General features: G+C 41.4%; 1 protein-coding gene across 2 annotated transcripts in view; it reads right to left on the bottom strand.

The window, feature by feature from the left end:
- The window catches only part of TMEM255B (transmembrane protein 255B), a 64,214-nt gene extending 52,125 nt beyond the window's left edge, over positions 1 to 12,089 (bottom strand). For both annotated transcript variants that reach the window (XM_027647573.1, XM_027647576.1), the window contains exons 1-2: positions 11,995 to 12,089; positions 4,428 to 4,570 (exon numbers count right to left, since the gene is read on the bottom strand). In XM_027647573.1, coding sequence (XP_027503374.1) covers positions 4,428 to 4,570; positions 11,995 to 12,055 — 204 coding nt within the window. In that variant the 5' untranslated portion in view covers positions 12,056 to 12,089. The remainder of the gene's footprint in view (positions 1 to 4,427; positions 4,571 to 11,994) is intronic.
- Between the last annotated feature and the right edge of the window lie 6,185 nt (positions 12,090 to 18,274).

The raw sequence follows: 18,274 nt of genomic DNA, 5'->3' as shown, positions 1-18,274 counted from the left end.
CAACTTGTTTTCATGGCTAACATGAAGTAAAGCAGCAACAGGTGATAACAGCTTTTCATCAGACCTTCTTGGAGTCAGGACTCGCACTGGGCTCATGTTGACTAGGAAAAATGAGGTCTCCTTGGTGCTAGACACCTGTGACATAGCTGGCCACAGACTCCGAAGAAGCCATAGCAGGACTGCAGGTGTCAACAGGCTCTTTCCATAGGGCTCCCTCCTTGCCTTGCCTGGCTGCATGTTGTCCTGTGGTCAGCTCAGACTCAATTCCCTATCACTTCTATGCTCTTTGCTCTCCTCTAGGGCTGACATTCCTCCCTGCCCAGACAAAGCCTCAAGTCACACCCTTGGGTTCCACCCAACCCACTCCATGGGGCAAGATATTTCTTCTCAGGAATCTAAGCCCCTTTAAGCTCTGGAATGAGGTCTCTGAGTTGAGCTCATAGCCTCTCCTCCAAGAACAAATTAAGTTTTTAAGGACTACATGTCCCAGCAAAGGGCTTGAGCCATGTCCGTAAGTTCCTTGCTGGCATGCACAACTACTCACAGCAAAAAGCAAATCCCCTGCAAGCACTTTACTTGCTCAGTATCAGAGGAATCCGTCACTTACTCTGAAGAAAGCAAATGCAGAGAAAGGAGATTTACTCTTGAGTGCTTTGGGAAGATTTATGTGAAAGGGAGGTACAAGGACTAAGAGTAGAGACTTTGAAAGAGTGAGCAACTGCGTCCACACTGACTGCAGAATAGTAGAGAGACTTGGAACCGTGAGCAAGGACACACTGTTCAGGAGACAGCAACTTCATAAATTGAGATAACTACATCAAAATGACACCTGGTTCCAAGCCCCATTTTTCATTCCAAAAGGAACAATTCATAAAGCCCCATTTATGGCCGATGAAGGAGACACAAAATGGAGTAATATTATCCATATGAAGAAAAAAAATGACCAAATACATAACAATAGCAATTAAATCTGAAGGAGCAGAACCACAGAGATCACAACAGAAGCCATGGAATTGCTGAGATTGGTTTAGGGTCAGATGAGCTGCTTTTTTTGTTTGTTTAGACAACAGGCTATTTGGCTTGGAAACTCTGGGAGTCTTGGTCAGTATCCTGACTGGGAAAATTGGATCCTGTTAAAAGATTATAAGAATAGCAAACAAAAATAATACAAGCAGTAGTCACAGAGAAGTGACATTAAATTTTAAGTATAAATAATATTTATAAGGAAGTGAGGCTGAAGAAGTTCCAACTTTCTATTTGCAGACCATTCCAAAAAGACAGCCCAAACTGATGATCAAGCAGTAATTTACTAAATGCAGACACCTCCCAAAGTGTAACATTATATTAACTCCTCTACACACAGAAATATTTTACACTCAATTACTTTGGATGCAAAATGCAGATAATACCTAGCTCTATAAAGCTGAATTTAGGAAAAAGATTTTTTTCAAAACAAATTGCAAGTGACCACATATGCAGGGAAATTAAGGCACCTAACTTCTTGAAGCCAGTGGGAACTAGGCAGAAGCCAAATTATATTATGAATCTAACCCTGAAGCCATGTTCTGCAAACGCTTCTCGATGCAAGCAAATCTATGCCAGTGGATAGTGCTACTCACCTTTGTATGTGTTTGCAAGGTAGGGTTATTTCTGCATGTTTTTTAAGAAAAAAACTCTTACCTAAGGTCAGTAGAGATTTACATCTCATCCATCAGCTGTGAAATTAATATTTTACTACTGAATTCTATGAGAATTAGACCATATTTTTACTTTAAATGAAAGCTGTCCTCATATTCTTTCTTTTCTCTGAGCAAAGCAGTTAAATATGTAGTGTTGAATTCACTCCCCTGGCGTTAGGTATCTAGAAGTTTGGGATCAGTGCTATGTTGGTTTTCTAAGCTCCCTCTACTGTCACAAAGAGAAGCACCTTTCAGGGGCTATTCAGTTCATCCTGAAAGGTGGCTGACTGTGCAGAGGAGGAGAGTCCATCTCATAATGATAGTGGGAAGTGATTCTGCCCCTCCACTCTGCTTTGTTGAGACTCTACCTGGAGTACTGTGTTCAGTGGGGCTCCCAAAATAGGAAGGACATGGACCTGTTGGAGCAAGTGTAGAGGAGGGCTACAAAGATGATCAGAGGGCTGGAGCATTTCTCCTTGATGACAGGCTGAGATAGTTGGGGTTATTCAGCCTGGAAACAAGAAGGCTCCACGGGACCTTATTACTGCCTTCCAATTCCCAGAGGTGCAGTACAAGAAAGCATGCAATGACAGGAAAGGGTGAATGGCTTCAAACTGAAATAAGGTAGGTTTAGATAAAATATCAGGAAGAAATTCTTTACTGTGAGGGTGGTAAGGCTCTAGAACAGGTTGCCCACAGAAGTTGTGGATACTCCATTCCCAAAGTATTCAAGGCTAGTTTGGATGGGGTTTTGAGCAACCTGGTCTAGTGGAAGGTGTCCCTGCCCATGGCAGGGGGGTTGAGATGATCTTTGAGGTCCCCTCCATCCCAAACCATTCTATGATTCTATGATAGTCCATCTGCCAATGCTGTCCTGGAGTCAATCACCTCTGGCAGTGAGGCAGGAACATAGCAGTGCTGTCACACACCTCTTACTAGACTTTTGGAAAGATACCATATAAGATTTGCATAGAACCTTTAACTCTTGCTAAACGTTTGTGATATTTAGTATTTGATGACATTTACAGTAACAATTACCCATCACTCTTTCTCAGTTACTTCAAAAATCCATCACACATGCACAAAAAGAATTCCGAATTTTATGAAAATTATTAGGTCCAACAATATTATGACAGGGAAAATTATTAATAAAAGGTTTTATTTTCAAAGTGTTCTAATAAATTCTTGCTATTCTACCTGGTTGCTAATGACTCCAAGATTTAGGAAAAAGAATTGAGCAGATGATATTTTTCAGATGACTGAATAGACATTGTGCTATTCCTAAAAGAAAATAAATGCTGAAATAACCTGTTTTGTGCAAATGGGTGGGTTTATTACTTATTACACTTGTTAAAGACAACAGTTTAAAAATGAAACTTCTTTCTAGAGAATGAATCCAGATAATGAATGTGGTCTTCTAAAAGGTTTTAATTCAAATTACGGAACAAGAAGAGACTTCTGTTGGTATTAATCTATCTATTTTAGGTTAATGGAAGGGAAATTCATTATTTTAAGGTCTTATTCTTGGAACTGCTTTTTGTTCTATTTTTAAAACACCACTCCTTATATATCATTATCCCAAAATTATCTTTCTGAAAGTCCTATTCTCAGCATGACGCTAAGATGTAAGAGGACTTGTTTAGGAGGAACAATTCTAACTCACAAATTATTAATGGCAGTGCAAAATGTATGCACAGTATTAGAAGATGCATATTCCTCTTCTCTGGACATTTAATTCCACAGAGAACAAGAAATAACGGTACTTTACAACATATTTTGTCAGTGGTGGAGCCACATACCTAAGCAGGTGTCTAAGTCTAAGCATGTGAGTTTCTTTCTCCACTTTGCACCCTTTACCTCCTCTTGGCTGACTCGGGGAGACCAAATGAAGTAGATGGGCCCTTCTCTATTTGCTGCCTGTACTCCTCTTAGTTAAAACTCAGCCCAGGTATTTAACTTTTTTTTTTTTTTTTAACTCCAGAGATTTCTATGCTTTTCGATATGACTGATCCCTTCTTCTGAGATCAGAAAGGGCCATGGGGGTTGAAACAATAAGGGGCTGTCAGGGCTACTCCTCCCCAGAATTCAGAGAGGCACCACAGAGCAAAGCAGGTGGAGCTCAAACCTTGTGCCCACTGCAGGAATGTGTTACAGCAGTCTGTTCCCAAGGCAGAAAGAAGAGTAAGGATTTTGGAAATGGGATCTTGCACAAGAGGACTGGCAGTAAGACTGCACGATAGGATGTTAGGCAGGCTCCAGGGAGAAGCCTCCACACGGCCATTTACAAGGTTTTCCCTGCAACAGGCCCAGAAGAATTCCTGGCACATGGACATAAGAGTGGAGTGGCTCTTTCTGCCATGAACGTAGTAAACTTCTAAAGGGTTGTTTAAATCTATGGTATGCCTACTGTCCAGTCATTTACACATCCATATTTAATGGAGACCGGTGGTAAGTCCAGCACAGGTGTTCACACATGTTCCTGAGCCCAGCATACTGCTGTGGAGTGCAACCTTGACCTCCTCCTGCCCCCTAACAGCCTCCCCTTTGGGACACCTCAGTAAAACATTTTGCCCTGCTACCTTATCACACACTAGAACCAGATCAAGACAAAGGAGCATCTCTCTCCTGTGAAATGCTACAGGACTAATTTTCTTTTTTTTTTTCCCAACCAATCCGAGCTTCACATTTGCAGCTGAAAATAATTTATCTGGATATACCTAATAATCTAAAATAGAGCTTTTTACTTACAACAATGCCTGGATAGTAGCCTCCCACGGTAACATTTTCTGTTCTTGTGGTAGCTGCCAGACCTATGGTCAGTATGAAAACAGACACCACCAGCAGTGCAACTGTGAACCAAAGCGAAGTCTTTTTCCTTTTTGCAAACTGTCCTGTAGGGAGTGGGGAGGGAAAAAATGAAAAAAAAAAAAAAAAAGAGAGTTTTTCATTGCAATCATGGCAGAACAAATAAAAAATAATGGAAGATTTTCTTTTGTTAACCTTTTCTGTTGTTAAGCCACTGTTATTCTCCTACGTAAGAAAATTTCTAGGAGAAAACAAAAGGAATTAGAAGCTACAGATTTAGCTACAGTTCAGCACAGTTTAATGCACACACATTGAGTACAGGTGTGAGATGAGTTTTTATTAAGTTGAACTGTAAGTCAGTGACAACAATAATTACACCTTGTCTTCAGTAACATTTATAATTAAATGTTGCTCACATTGGTTAGTCAGAACCTGTAGGCCTTAAATGCTTACTATGTGAAGTACCAGTTTGACTCTACCTGGTCAGAACATACAGAAATGTATATTTTAAACAAGATTATCAGAAACTCTGCATGCTATCATGAAAATGAATGTGCTTCTCGTATTTACTGGGGTAAGCAATCTGTATCCCCGAAGCAAGGCTGTAATATAGTTAATCAGGTAATGATATATGAGGCGTTTCAAACAGTAGCTGCTCAGTGAAATACATTCAGTCTCACTGGGATTTGGATACAGATACCCCAAAGTGAAAAACAGCACCCTCACCTACAGCTTTCAGCCTGCTTCAAGGCACTTAACCATGTTAATGTGGTGGCATATCTGAGCTGCAGCCACAGGTTACTAACATCAGGGCCCCATCCTACAGTACAGACATACCTAAGACCGATTTAAAAACAGCCATTCATACATGACCCTAACTAATGAAAGACTGTGGTCTTTCTGTGGTCAAACTGTGGTCCCCATTTCTGGTGTTCCTGCTTTGAAAGGCAAGCCAGGAGTGCGTAGGATTGCCCCTGGAGCACTGGGCCATGTGATGCCATGCTAATACAGACTGCATCTGGGCAGGGCAGAGCTCCTAAGAGAGCACAACCTGGCCACAACACAGGGCCAGTGTCTTTCTCTCCATGGTCCCATGAAGCTGCCTGCATACCCAGTTTCAGGAGAAGGCACAGGCTGTGATATTCACTGCATACTGGAGGCAGCAGCTCTCACCAAGCAGCAACAGGTAAGAGGGAAAGGCAACTTGCATGGGTCAGGCTCTGGAGATGCCACTGTAAGAAACAGCAGGGGAAATGCAGGAAAGTCAAAAAGGAAGCAGAAGCCATTTGCAATGAGTCACTTGAGTTTTGTGGCCAATTTAAAAGCAGGTAACTCAGTTAAATGTTTAGAGTTCAAAAGCCAGACTAGATTAGCGATGCCTGCAAACCAAGTCAAATAATTTTAATTGGTAAAAAAATGCATTTATAATAAAAAGCTGTGTTTGTTGACATTTCTCCAGTAGAGCAACCAGCCAAAATGAATCCAGCCTTTTAGTATGAAATCCAAGCAACTTTTCTGAAGACAAATATCATCTATTGAGCTTTCATAAGTGTCTTTCACCTGCATGTACAAAGTCGTCCTGCTAAAGATCAAGAAATAACTCATAACAGTCTCCAAACACCTCTTCTCCAGCCTGTATCCCTGCTGTCTGCCTCTGGCAATTTCCTGTTAATCCATGGAGGATCACTGGGGACATGGAAGCAGAGAGGTTCTTCGTTAGCAATCAGTTCATCCCCAAGTGTACAGAGTTGAAGACAGTTCTTTCAATGAAGCCTGTTCACATGGCCAAGAGGGAAAAGCAGACTTCAGATGTGACACTCCACAAGTCAGCTGTGCTTCCCACAAACTAAAATGATTCATTCAATATATCTACCAGATTGTAAATAATATCTGAATGCCCTTGCCATACTCTATCGTCTTTGAAAAGTCATGGAGATTAGGGAATCCCCAATACCTGAAGAAAGGCAAGTGCTCCACCTGTTTATAGAAAGTCCAAAATGATGATTCAAGGAATTGCAAACCAGCCAACCTCACTTTGGTTCCTGTGATGCTGGGACCAACCCTTTGTAGGACATTTCTGGCCGCTTAAGGAAAAGGCAACTGGCAACAGCACAGATTTACCACAGCCAAGCCATATCTGACCAGCCCAGGTGGCTGCTATGGCAAGAAGGCTGGACTTGTGGAGCAGTGGATGTCTTTTACCTTAATTCTAGCAAGGCTTTTAGTATGGTATCCCCAAACACCCACATAACCCAGCCAAGATGTCATGGCTTGGATGGCTGAACAAGCAAATGGTTAAAAAATTAGCTTTATTGTTGGGTTCAGAGGGAGAGGTAAATTAATTTACTCTACCTGTAGGCCAGCAACAAGTGCAGTACCATGACAGTCTGTCTTGGGATCTGTCCCATTTAATGTATTCATCAATGTCCTAGAGAAAGGCATAGCATGCCCACTCATCAAGCTGGTAGATGGCACAAAACTGGGGGCCAGTCAACCTGAGGGCAGCATTCCCCTTCAAAGGGATCTAGGCAGAATGAAAAAACGGGCCAGCAAAAACCTTACAGATCCAACAGACAGATGCAAAGTCCTGAGCAAAGGAAGCAACAGTTCTTTTCAATGATACAGGTAAAGGACTGCCAGGCAATGAAGCAGCTCTGCTGAAAAGGGGTGGGGAATATTGGCAGATGATGAGCTGAACATGAAGCAGCAGTGTGGCCTAGCAATAGCATCCTGGGTTGTATTAACAGGAGCATCATTAGTACATCAGAGGAGCAACTACACCTATCTATTCAGCCCTTTTTAGACCACATAATATTACACCCATTTTTGGGGCCCCAGTACAGGAAATACATAAACTAACTGCAGTGAATTCCACAGAGGACTGCAAAGAAGGTCAGGGGCTGATGCACTCACTGTATGAGAAGAGACTGAGGGAATGAGGCTTGCTTAGTCTGGAGATGAGATGACTTTTGGCAGGGCTAGTAGCAGTTTTCCAATGCCTATGAGCTGTTGTCAAGAGAACAGACTCAGGCTTTTCATAATGGTGCACAGCAGGAGAACAGACAGCAGACAAACTGAAATACAAAAAAGTGTTTCAGACTGGGTATAAGAAGAAAAAAATTCAACACTAGGACAGTCAAACATTGGAACAAGTTGCCCAAAGAGCTTGTGCTGTCTCCATCTTTGGAGGTTTTCAAGACTCAACTGAAAAAAGCGCTCAGCAATCTGGCCTGACTTTATAGTTAACCCTGCTCCGAGCGGGAGGTTGGAATAGCAACTTCCTGAGGTACCTTCCTACCTGTATTTTCCTATGATTCTATGGTTTTATGATGGTCACAACAGCCAGACTGAAAGTGGGTTGGGCATGTGTGCTCATATGCACTGTTACAAAACTGCAGCTACAGTGTAGACATACTTTAAAGGGACTCAGGAGCACGAATCTTCTGAAAGCCAGTGGGGCAGATGCTACTCAGCCAAGTGTTTTTGAAACCACTGAATGCTTTTCTGGAAAGTCCTGAGGAGCCAAACCTCCACATTTCCTCCACATTTCCTCAAAAACACCTGTACTGGCAAAGGTTGATCAGACTGTATGGAGATAAACTATGGGTCCAATTTGCCCTCCTGAGTTCTGGTTATCAATAATGAAAGACATGAGTTTGATTGCCCAGAGTGAGTTTACTGGAAAATGTCTTAGGAAAAGCATGCTCTTACTTGTTAGTGGAGTAAATCGCATGTGGATTTAGTCAGACAGAACAGAAAAGGATGTCATAATTTGTAGGAACATTTCTTAGGCTGAACTACATTTTGACTTTGAAATTTAAACGTGCCAGAAGGCATTTACATATGTGATACCCTTCAATCCTCACAGTCATTGATCTATTACCACCTGCACCTCAAAACAGAGGCAAATATCCAATTGGATCGCTTTTTCATAGTCCAGTTTGGAAACTCTGGTAACTACATGTTGAACTCCACCCTTATGAGAGAAGACTTACAGGCAAGGAGGACAGAAAGGCCCCTTCTGGAGCAGAGGCTGGTACATACAAGGACATGTTCTCAAAGACTGCCACATGCTCAGAGAAGATGGGTAGAACTCAGATCTAAATTGTTTTCTACCCTAGCTGTTCAGCTTTCCTTAGTCATAACAATAAAAATCTTTAGCTATCCAAATGGGTATAATGACATGCATATAAGCCACCAGTATATTGGTAATATGCTACGTAATATTTGTAAAGCAACATTATATCTTTGGATGAAAAAAGCTACAGATGCAAAGAGTTCTCACTATTAGCTTCCTTCTGCAATTTTAGTCTTGTTGGCTCCCAAGATTTTTGAGCCTTTGTTTACTGCTGTTTGTAGCAGTTGCCATGCAATTTATTTGGATCTGTTTTTAACGTACCTGCCAGCCAAGACCCAATGCCAGACTTTTGCCTCAAAAGTCCTGTCCACAGCTCAGACAGTGTGCCTGGCCCAGCCTTCTTCCCTGACACTCTCTGTGGCAAGGCTTGGACCAAAGGCTGGCCATACACAAGAACAGTACTTAAATTAAGAGCAGAGGAAATCTTGCTGTCAGTCTTTGTAGGCTGAATTTTCTTCCAGCACCTACGTTCCTGGGGTGCAGGAAACACTTAATGTAGGCTATTCACTTTCTAATTTTTTAGTACTGAAGTGACTCTTAGAATAATTTGGACATTTATTACCTTTAACTTCTTTAATAATGATTCAGTAAGAATATTATAAACTCTTAGTCTGGACCTTAATGCAATTTAGTTATAACTTAAAATCCTTAGCATACCAAAAATCAAGGTTGTAGAAAGAAATTTTCTTGTCCTAGCGTTGTTAGCATTAGCTTGAGGCTAGGGTCAACAGTGGATGTGATCATGTTATTACTTTCTATTGGCAATATTCTTCAGCCATTTTGGCCAGCAAAGTACTAACAAAGTTTTGATACTGCAGCAATGGTCACTACAGATAAATCAGAGAGGTAACGCTGCTTCCACATCACTGGCTTTTGCTCTGTCTGGCATAGACCTAAACTGTGCATAAAAAGAAACAGTTCCCAAAACACTCTCTTTGCTTGCTAAACGTTTGTCAGGCAAAGTACCTGCTAGAGCCACTTAGTCCAGCTACCACAATGGAAGGAGAGAGAATGCCATCAGGACAAGGAGGAGAGACACCGGACTGCTGCCTGCCTGGGACAGAGAAAGGCCTGTGAGGAGAGAAACTGAGATGACCCTCCAGGGATCAAACAGAAAAAGTACCTGCTAACGACCATGCTCTGCTGCACCCAGAAAAAGACTTCTGTCCATTTATCAGCTGCAGGAAACAAAACTGTATTTACAATACTCTGTCTTCAATGGCTAGGGGCTCAATTCAATTTGTAGGAAGACTATGGAAATATGAATGGTTTTGTGGGGAGGGTATATATCAGACTGTGAAGTGGTGGATCTCATGATGAATGGTAGGGTCTGGATTTGAACAAAACAAAGAGCGAGTTTAAAAGGAGAATGAACTAATTAATGATGAAACGTGTCCATGGTACAGAATGTGTCCAGTGGTCAAGGGAAAGAAAAAATAGAGTGAAACAGCATCTTTCCACCTTGGAAAACTTGCATACGATTTGCAACCAGACTAAAAAAAAAAGTCTACATTTAAATTAAGGCAACTATCCTTTGCTAACTTCACTACTCCTTCTAAAATCTATCTTCTATAGCGTCATAAAGTCTATTAAAAAGTTTGGAATGATTTTTGGCAAGGAAAGAATTGCTGTAGGATGTAGCAATTCACTGGGATCACGGTCACATTTGCTGAATATTAGCACTACCTAATTTCATACCTTCTTCTTTGATCTAGTTAAGGTGATCTAAATGGAAACACTTATTTCAAATAACACCCTGGTTTAATGTATATTAGCATCTTGCTATGAGAAAAAGGAGGGAACTTTTGTAACAGAAAAAAACCAGTGCATTTTTATTACATAATGAATACTACTAAAAATTGTGACATTTCAGAGTGACATTAAACATATATAGTAAGATAACATAATAAGTGGAACCTCACCATAGACAAACTGTAGTATCAAAGGTATCCACTGCTTTGCTGCTATTGAGAAACTATTTAAGAGAAGATCTTTGGAGCTAAATTAATACTTTTTAATTACTGCAGTGCTCACTTCAGTGCCATCTCTCTCTCAGCTATGGTTTTCATTGTATATTTTCAAAACTGTTTTATGCCAGTGAAACTACATTAATCCTACACTGCCTCCTAAAATTCAGTGTGATGGATTGAGATGCTTAAAAGAGATACTCACACCTGCTATTGGTGATTACTTTCCCTTTTCTGATTGTATGCTTGACTTGTCCAGAGTGCTGAACTAATTAAACCAGAGGCAACAGCATTTGTTTCAAGCCACAAGACAGCAGCTTTTGTCAGGCCCATCTCTTACCTTTATTGTTAGTTTTTCAAGTAAGATTTCATGAGTGTGTTATATAATTCAAGATCATGTGTAACAGTTTACAATTCTATTACAATAAACTGCAAACAAAACAAAACAAGACAGTGATCTCGCAAACCCTGCTATACTATATAGAATAGCTATGGTAAGTGATATCATGCAGTATCACTATGACTTCACTGCTTGGCAGCAATTGTTTCACCAGTAAATAATTTAACGAGCAGTTACTCACTAATTTAAAGCTAGCATACAGGTACTTCTTTTTCAAATGATTACCTGAAAACGTTTTTAAGTTATAGAATTTCTTCCAGTGCCACCATTTCAACACCAACATAATTTTTCTTCCAAGTTTAAGTCAAAAATTAGGATCTGACACATTTTTTATCGAGCTGTTAAGATCCTTGAGTGCACAGCAAAGTCTCTGCTTATCCTTTCAAACGCTACATGGAGCAATCCTTAGCAGTAAGTTTTGTATTTTCTCGACTTCAACAAATTCTGCTGAGATAATGAAATACTTGACCTTTCTTTTGCCTGTGTGTTTATATTTCAGGACGTAAAGCTATAAACACAAGCAGCACACCTTTTCAGCAGCGCACCACTCAACAAGGAGAAACAGGAGGAAGGAAACTAACCCAACACCTGTCCCCAGCTCGCCCCACACCTGCGGGCACCTCCACTTGCTCCAGCACGGCCACCGGCCACGGCCATCGAGCACAGCAAGATGTCTCTTACATTAATTTCCTGTCCACGTCCCGTACCTATTCCTTCCAATGTTAAACCTCCAACACAGGGATTCACCAAGGGCAGCTGAAAGCTCTAAAGAAGGACCGGTATTTTTAAACACCTCCGCGAGCGAGAGGATGAGCGGCAGTGCGCACCGCCGGCAACCTCAGGCAGAAAGCCCGGGGGCACAGCCCATAACCAAAGCGCAGAGGCAGCGGTGCTGCCCCCGGGGCATCTCGGCGGTCCAGCCCCCGCCACCGGCTCCCGGCTCCCTCTCTCCCGCCGCTGTGTCCCCAGGGCTCCCGTGCTCTGTGGGGCAGGTGCCGGGCTCACCTGTGGGGTCCAGCACTGCCAGCGGACCCGACGCCCCGGGGACGGGCGGCGGCACCATCATGTCCCTCGGGCACCTCTCCCCGCTCTGCTCCGCTCCGCGCTCCGCGGCCGGCGCTGCCCGTGGTGCGGGGCCCGGCGGGTCCGCCCCGAGGGGCAGCGCCCCGGGGCGGGGGCGGGGCCTTCCTGTCGTCGAACCGGTCCCTGGCCCCGACTCGCCGCCCCGCGTGTGTCGGTGCCCGTCCCTGCCGCCCTAGAGCACGGACAAGGTCTTTGTAAGTGCAGCCATCAGCTGCTTAATCCGTCATATGTTTTACCCGTGCCTCAGCCTTGGCGTCACCTCTGGATTTGTTCTTGGCCAATTTGTCACCTGGCAGAGATCAGAATTATTAAACTTTCAGTTTCGTCTTCCCTTTTTAAAAAAAACTCCACAATATAAATCAGAAATAAAATATCACCACAACCAGAAATACTAATTAAATAACAGAAGTAGGCATCTTTGAGACATAGGTTAAGGCAGGCATAGGCTAAAACAGAAAACGTCAATGATCAAGAGGTACCACAGGGCAGGTTTTTTTTTCTTACATGGTGTCTATCAATTTCTCATCCTCACTGTCTTGGCTTTTATTCCCACCGTAGATCCTGATTCCTGTCCTGCTGCAACCCAGGAACTGCTGGTTGCATCTAGTGCTACTGAATGTAGGGTTGTGTGACTTCTGTCTGAAAGAATCTAGCAACAACTGAGAAGAAACAGCCAGAGGCACTGTGCTGTTTTGGTGCCTGCTGCTCCTTTTGCATGACTTCTCTATAGCAGAGAATGTAATAACATTTTTTTATGGAAAATGTTTTTGATAGGTTGCCAAGTGCTTTTCTTACATTAAGGTGTGTTCTCCCACTTGCAACAAACGCAACTCTAGTCAACATTCTTGTTTTTCTTTTCCTCCAGTCTCTAAACGTATGTGTATATGTATTTAAGTTCTTCAGTATCTGGTTGATTTCCCCAGGAAATGGTTAGATGGAAAGAGCCAACTTTCTCGGGTACTATCCCTGTAACCTATGAAGCCAAGTAAGTCAGGAGCTAAGGCCAACCACAAAGCCATCTTTTTCTCTTTGCATTCTCTAATTTGGAGGGTTTGAAGAAAGGAGAAAAAATAGGATGGAGGTAGTATTTGTACTATTAATTACTAATTTTTTAATAGAATTTTGTGACTAATAGATTGAGAAGACAGAGATGGTGATGGTACAAGTAAAATATTTATTTGAAAGTGATAGTTGATAAGAGTGATAAAAATGCCCCCAAATCTGATAAAGACCCTCAGGTTCGGGAATGGCTATGAGTAGAGATTTTCATCAACACTAAATAGCAGCAAAGGTCAGGGAAGACTTTAATTCCCTAGACAGTTTGGAAAACAAAAGCCATATGCAGCATGTATTTTGAGTATGATGGGCAATAAACTTTATTTACCAGCAGCCACTGAACAGTCTCAACAGCCTACAAGGAAGTTGTTCTATAACTCTTTTCAGTAAAACAAAAGGATATTACAAATCCTTTTCAAAATAATTTGATTACAGGAAATAACCTTTGATGAATGACTCACATTTTTTACTGCAAATTTCAGGAGAACCAAGAATAGATCTGGTCCTCCAGTCCTGAATATCTGAGGGCAAAAATTAAGAAACTATGGAAAAATGATTGGTGAGACTTCATGGGCCTAAAATCTCAAGCATTTGAGCATGGAAGAATCATGGACTTACTTTAAATCCAAAATAGAAAATCCTGTATAGCACTTTCATCCCATAAAAGAGGTTGGAATAGGTCAAGAACAACTGTAGAGCTAGTGGATAAGTAACTACCTGAAAAAGGTAATCAGTGAGTGAACCTGTAGGAAAGGAAATAACAGAAGTACAGTTTGGAGGGTTAGAAACTGCAGGATCAGAGAGAAAGAATGGATAAAAATCTAGCTGAGCCAGATGTTGCAAAGAAAAGGATAAGAGATAACAAAGAATTCTTCAACTGTATAAATAAAAGTTATTCAAAGAAGGAAGATGTGTGGTGGCTAAATGCAGAGATGAGAGGAAGGCTGCTCCAAATATTTAATAAATACATTGCCTCCATTTTCAATGAAAAAAATTATTAATATGAGGGTCACGTTTTCTAGGTTAGTGGACATTCCCATTGCTTCCCTCTAGACTTTGTCATCACACTCTATGTAGGCCACATCCTTCTTTAAGGATGATGCACAATGACTGGACAATATTCACAGAATCACAGAATGAGTCAGTGATCATCTCGTCCAACCTCCCTGCTCAAACAGGGAAGACAATATCCTAGAGCATGTTGCACGGGATGGCATCCAAACTGTTCTTGAATATGTCTAGTGAGGGAGAGTCCACAACCAAAAAATAGTATTCAAAGTACTTTTGAATTAAAAGTCTGTCTACCAGTGTAGTTCCTCCAAGATACTCAACAGTTTCTCCCAACTTTATATCCTCTTCAAATTTAATATACCTCATATCCAAGACCATCAGTGACAATACTGAACAGCACCATACATAGAAGCACCTCAGCACTTTCTGTCTTCCAGGACCATTGATAAGTATGACTCTTCAGCTCCCATTTTATCCCTTCCTTACTATTGTCATTTACACTGTTTCTCTGTAGCACTGTCTGATACAAAGTTTTGTTATATTGGGTTCATTCTCTTGCGAGTGTTATTCTCTCTGTAGCCCCTTTTGGAAATCCATCGTGGACTTTTGGTGGTGCTGTCTTTGGGAGAAGGTTATTTGTTGGCTTTTATTAAAACTCAAAACAAAAGACCATTCCTTCTAGCCCTCCTCCATCACTCCTGCTTTCAGCAGGAAGTTGTTTCCCTTGCCCAGGCTCAGAGATCCAGTCACAAGAGACTACCACTATGAAGCAGCTTAAATGACCCCAATGCACTCGGCTTTTCACTATAGCACTTGAACTACTATTGTATTCCTCAAAATGTTTGGGATCCATCTCCTCCTCCCGGTATTTGAACCCCCAGCAGAAAGGTAAGCTATTCATTATTGAGGCTAAACTCAGAATGCTTAATAAACCATCTTGCCCAGTCACACAGGGTCAAGACAATGAGGTAAGTAAATTTCCTTTGTTCATAATTTATAAATACTATTTATTGTCATGGTTACTGGTACAACCCCTTGAGGAATATATTGCCTTAGTTCAGCTGGGCAGTAAAAGGGAATCATGCCGGAAGGAACAAGAGAAGTAACCTTGAGGTTGAGATAAATGACTGCTGGATATTTGACTAAAATTGACTATGGCTATTAGAAAAAAAGTTGCTGGGCAATTCGTTTCAGAAATTTTGCTTCCTGGTGACAGCCAGTTTCCAGAGTGTGGTCATGTTTTATTAGCGCAAAATTTAGAAGACTCTGTCTGACATGTTTAAAAGAAATTTGAGAATGTAAAGCTATTAATAGCATTGTTCAGAGGCATTGGAGATAAATGAATGACACATTCATTCAGTTAAAGAAGCATCACAGAACATTCTGAGTTGGAAGGGACCCAGTAGGATCATCAAGTCCTTCTCTAAAGTGAATGGCCCATGTAGGGATTAAGCCCACAACCTTGGCATTATTAGCTCTATGCTCTAAGCAATGGAGCTAGTAGTACATGTTTGTCAAAAGCAGGTTTAAAGTTTTTAATTGCCTTCAGTAGATTTTTCTACTGCCCGTTACTTTGTGCAGTCAAATTAATTTTCTACTGCCCGTTAATTTGTGCAGTCAGTTTTTGAGCTTTATAAACTTAGCATTCACAACATGTTGTGACAAGGAGCTGCATGGATATCCATGTGCTGCATGAAAACATGAGATATCCCAATGGGAGCAAGAAGCAAATTGAAAAGAGCAAGATAAAAGTCAAGTTAAATGTCAGGGTTATTTAGAGTTATAGGAGAATGTACCTGAGGAAAGGTACATTGCTCTTATAAAAACAACCCCAAACCAAACAACAAAACAAACAATTGCTACATGATACCAAAATTCATTGTGTTACTCATTTCTTAATAAAGCTAGATAGTGAGAAACTGTATGATCTTTTGCAGCAGTTTGGAGACAGGCACAGCAAAATGCAAAGATATCAAATATAATGTATTCGGAGTCCTAATAATTATATATCCTGATTAACACAGACTATGAAGACAGGAAATATCAGAAGACATGCAACTGATGATATGAAATACGCTACTACAAAAATGAAACATGCCTAAGATTTGCATAAATCTGTAAAAACTAAGTGAAGTCAGTGTGACCTCATCTTACTTCATGGAGAAGTCAATGTGGTTTTGGTAAAATATGAGAATATTTTCTCTCTCAAGTGCCTTCTGAAGGATTGGCTCAATACAGAAATAAAATCCCTGCAAATTTAACCAGAGCTTTGATAGATAAAAGTGACTTTCTTTGGGTAGTTGTAGGTTAACCACCTACAGGAGCTGAACTAGCTCAGCTGGAAGAGCATTATATGGAAGATCTAAAGGTCCCTGGTTCAATTTTGGGTTTTGACAGAAGTGTTTTGGGGCAATGAGGAGAGCAGAAGCAAGCTGTTGGATGAGACCCCTGTAGGGAAGAGGGCCCCAAGAGAGTGGGATGATAAAAGACCTGATTAGCTCAGTTGATTAGAGCATGGTGCTAATAACACCAAGGTTGTGGGTTTGATCCCCGTATGAGCCATTCACTTGACTTGATGATCCTTGTGGTTCCCTTCCAACTCAGAATATTCTGTGATATTCAAGGATTGTCTCCTCCAGCCTCAAAATCAGTGTTTCCCTATGTTGAAGAAATCAGGGAACAATGTCAGGAGGTGGGCATGGATAAATAAGGAGCTTTTAGACAAACTTAAACACAAACAGGTAGCTTACAAAGGGTGGAACCAGGGACAGGTAACATAGGAGAAATAGAGAGAAATTGTCCAAACAGCCAGGGAGATGGTGAGGAAAGCTAAAGCACTGTCAGAAGTAAATCTGGCCAAGGACATCAAGGGTAATAAAAATACTTCTTTAGATACATCAACAATAAAAGACACAAAAGGGAAATTGTGGGTCAAGACCAATTAAGAAACTTGAAGGTGCGCAATTTTGTGGGACGTGATGAGATACATTCACGGGTCCTGAGGGAACTGGCCAAGGAAGTGGCTATCCATCATACTTAAGAAGTCATGGGAGTGCATTGAAGTTCCCACTGACTGGAAAAGGGGTAACCTAATTTTGATTTTTACAAAGGGAAATAAGGAAGAACCAGGGAACTACAGGCCTGTCAGTTGCACCTCAGTACCTGTAAAGATCACAGAACAAATCCTCCTGGAAACTATGTTAAATCACATAGAAAATAATGAGGTGATTGGTGACAGTCCACATGGCTTCACTAAAGGCAAATGAGGCCTGACAAATTTGCTAGCCTTCTACAATGGATTTACAGCTGTGGTGGATGAGGGAAGGACAACAGACATCATCTACCTGGACTTCTGCAAACTGTCCTGCACAACATCCTTGTCTCTAAACCAGAGAGACGTAGATTTGATGGATGGACCACTTGGTGGATAAAGTATTGGCTGGATGGTCACACCAAAGAATTGTGGTCAGTGGCTCAATGTCCAAGTGGAGACCAGTGACAAGTGGCGTTCCTCAGGGACCATCACTTTTTTATGTCTTTGTCAGTGAATGGATTGTGGGATGGAATACACCCCCAGCAAGTTTGCTGACAACACCAAGCTGTGTGGTGCAGTCAACACGCTGGAGGGAAGGAATGGCATCCAGAGGGACCTGGAGAGGCTTGGAAGGAGGACTGTGTGAACTTCATGAAGTTCAACAAGGCCAAGTGCAAGGTCCTGCACGTGGATTGGGGCAATCCCAAGCACAAATACAAGCTGAGAAGAAAATGGATTGAGAGCAGCCCTAAGGAGAAAGACTTGGGGGTGTTCATGGACAAGAATCCCTATATGACAGTGTTACGGTGAAGACTGCACGACATAAAACCTTTTTATTGGAAAAAAAATCTCTGAAAACTGAGGTTAAAGAAAGGTTTTCAAAGTACTTGTTTTTGAAATATTCTTATATTGAGAGAGCCTAAGTTTATATAAACTGGGTATGTACTTCTACAACATGATTAATAAAGGTATGTTTGAAAGGCACCAATAATAACACATCAGAAGCATGACTGAACAACAAAAAACCACTTAGTTTGTATTGTGAATTGTTACATTAATTTGTGTATAGGTAAAAATGTCTATACAGAGGTATTTATATCA

Source organism: Corapipo altera, unplaced genomic scaffold, assembly GCF_003945725.1.
Source record: "Corapipo altera isolate COAL_440 unplaced genomic scaffold, ASM394572v1 0, whole genome shotgun sequence".
In the NCBI taxonomy this organism is placed as follows: domain Eukaryota; kingdom Metazoa; phylum Chordata; class Aves; order Passeriformes; family Pipridae; genus Corapipo; species Corapipo altera.
The sequence above is the reverse complement of the archived record's forward strand: the minus strand, read 5'-3'. Positions and strand labels throughout refer to the sequence as shown.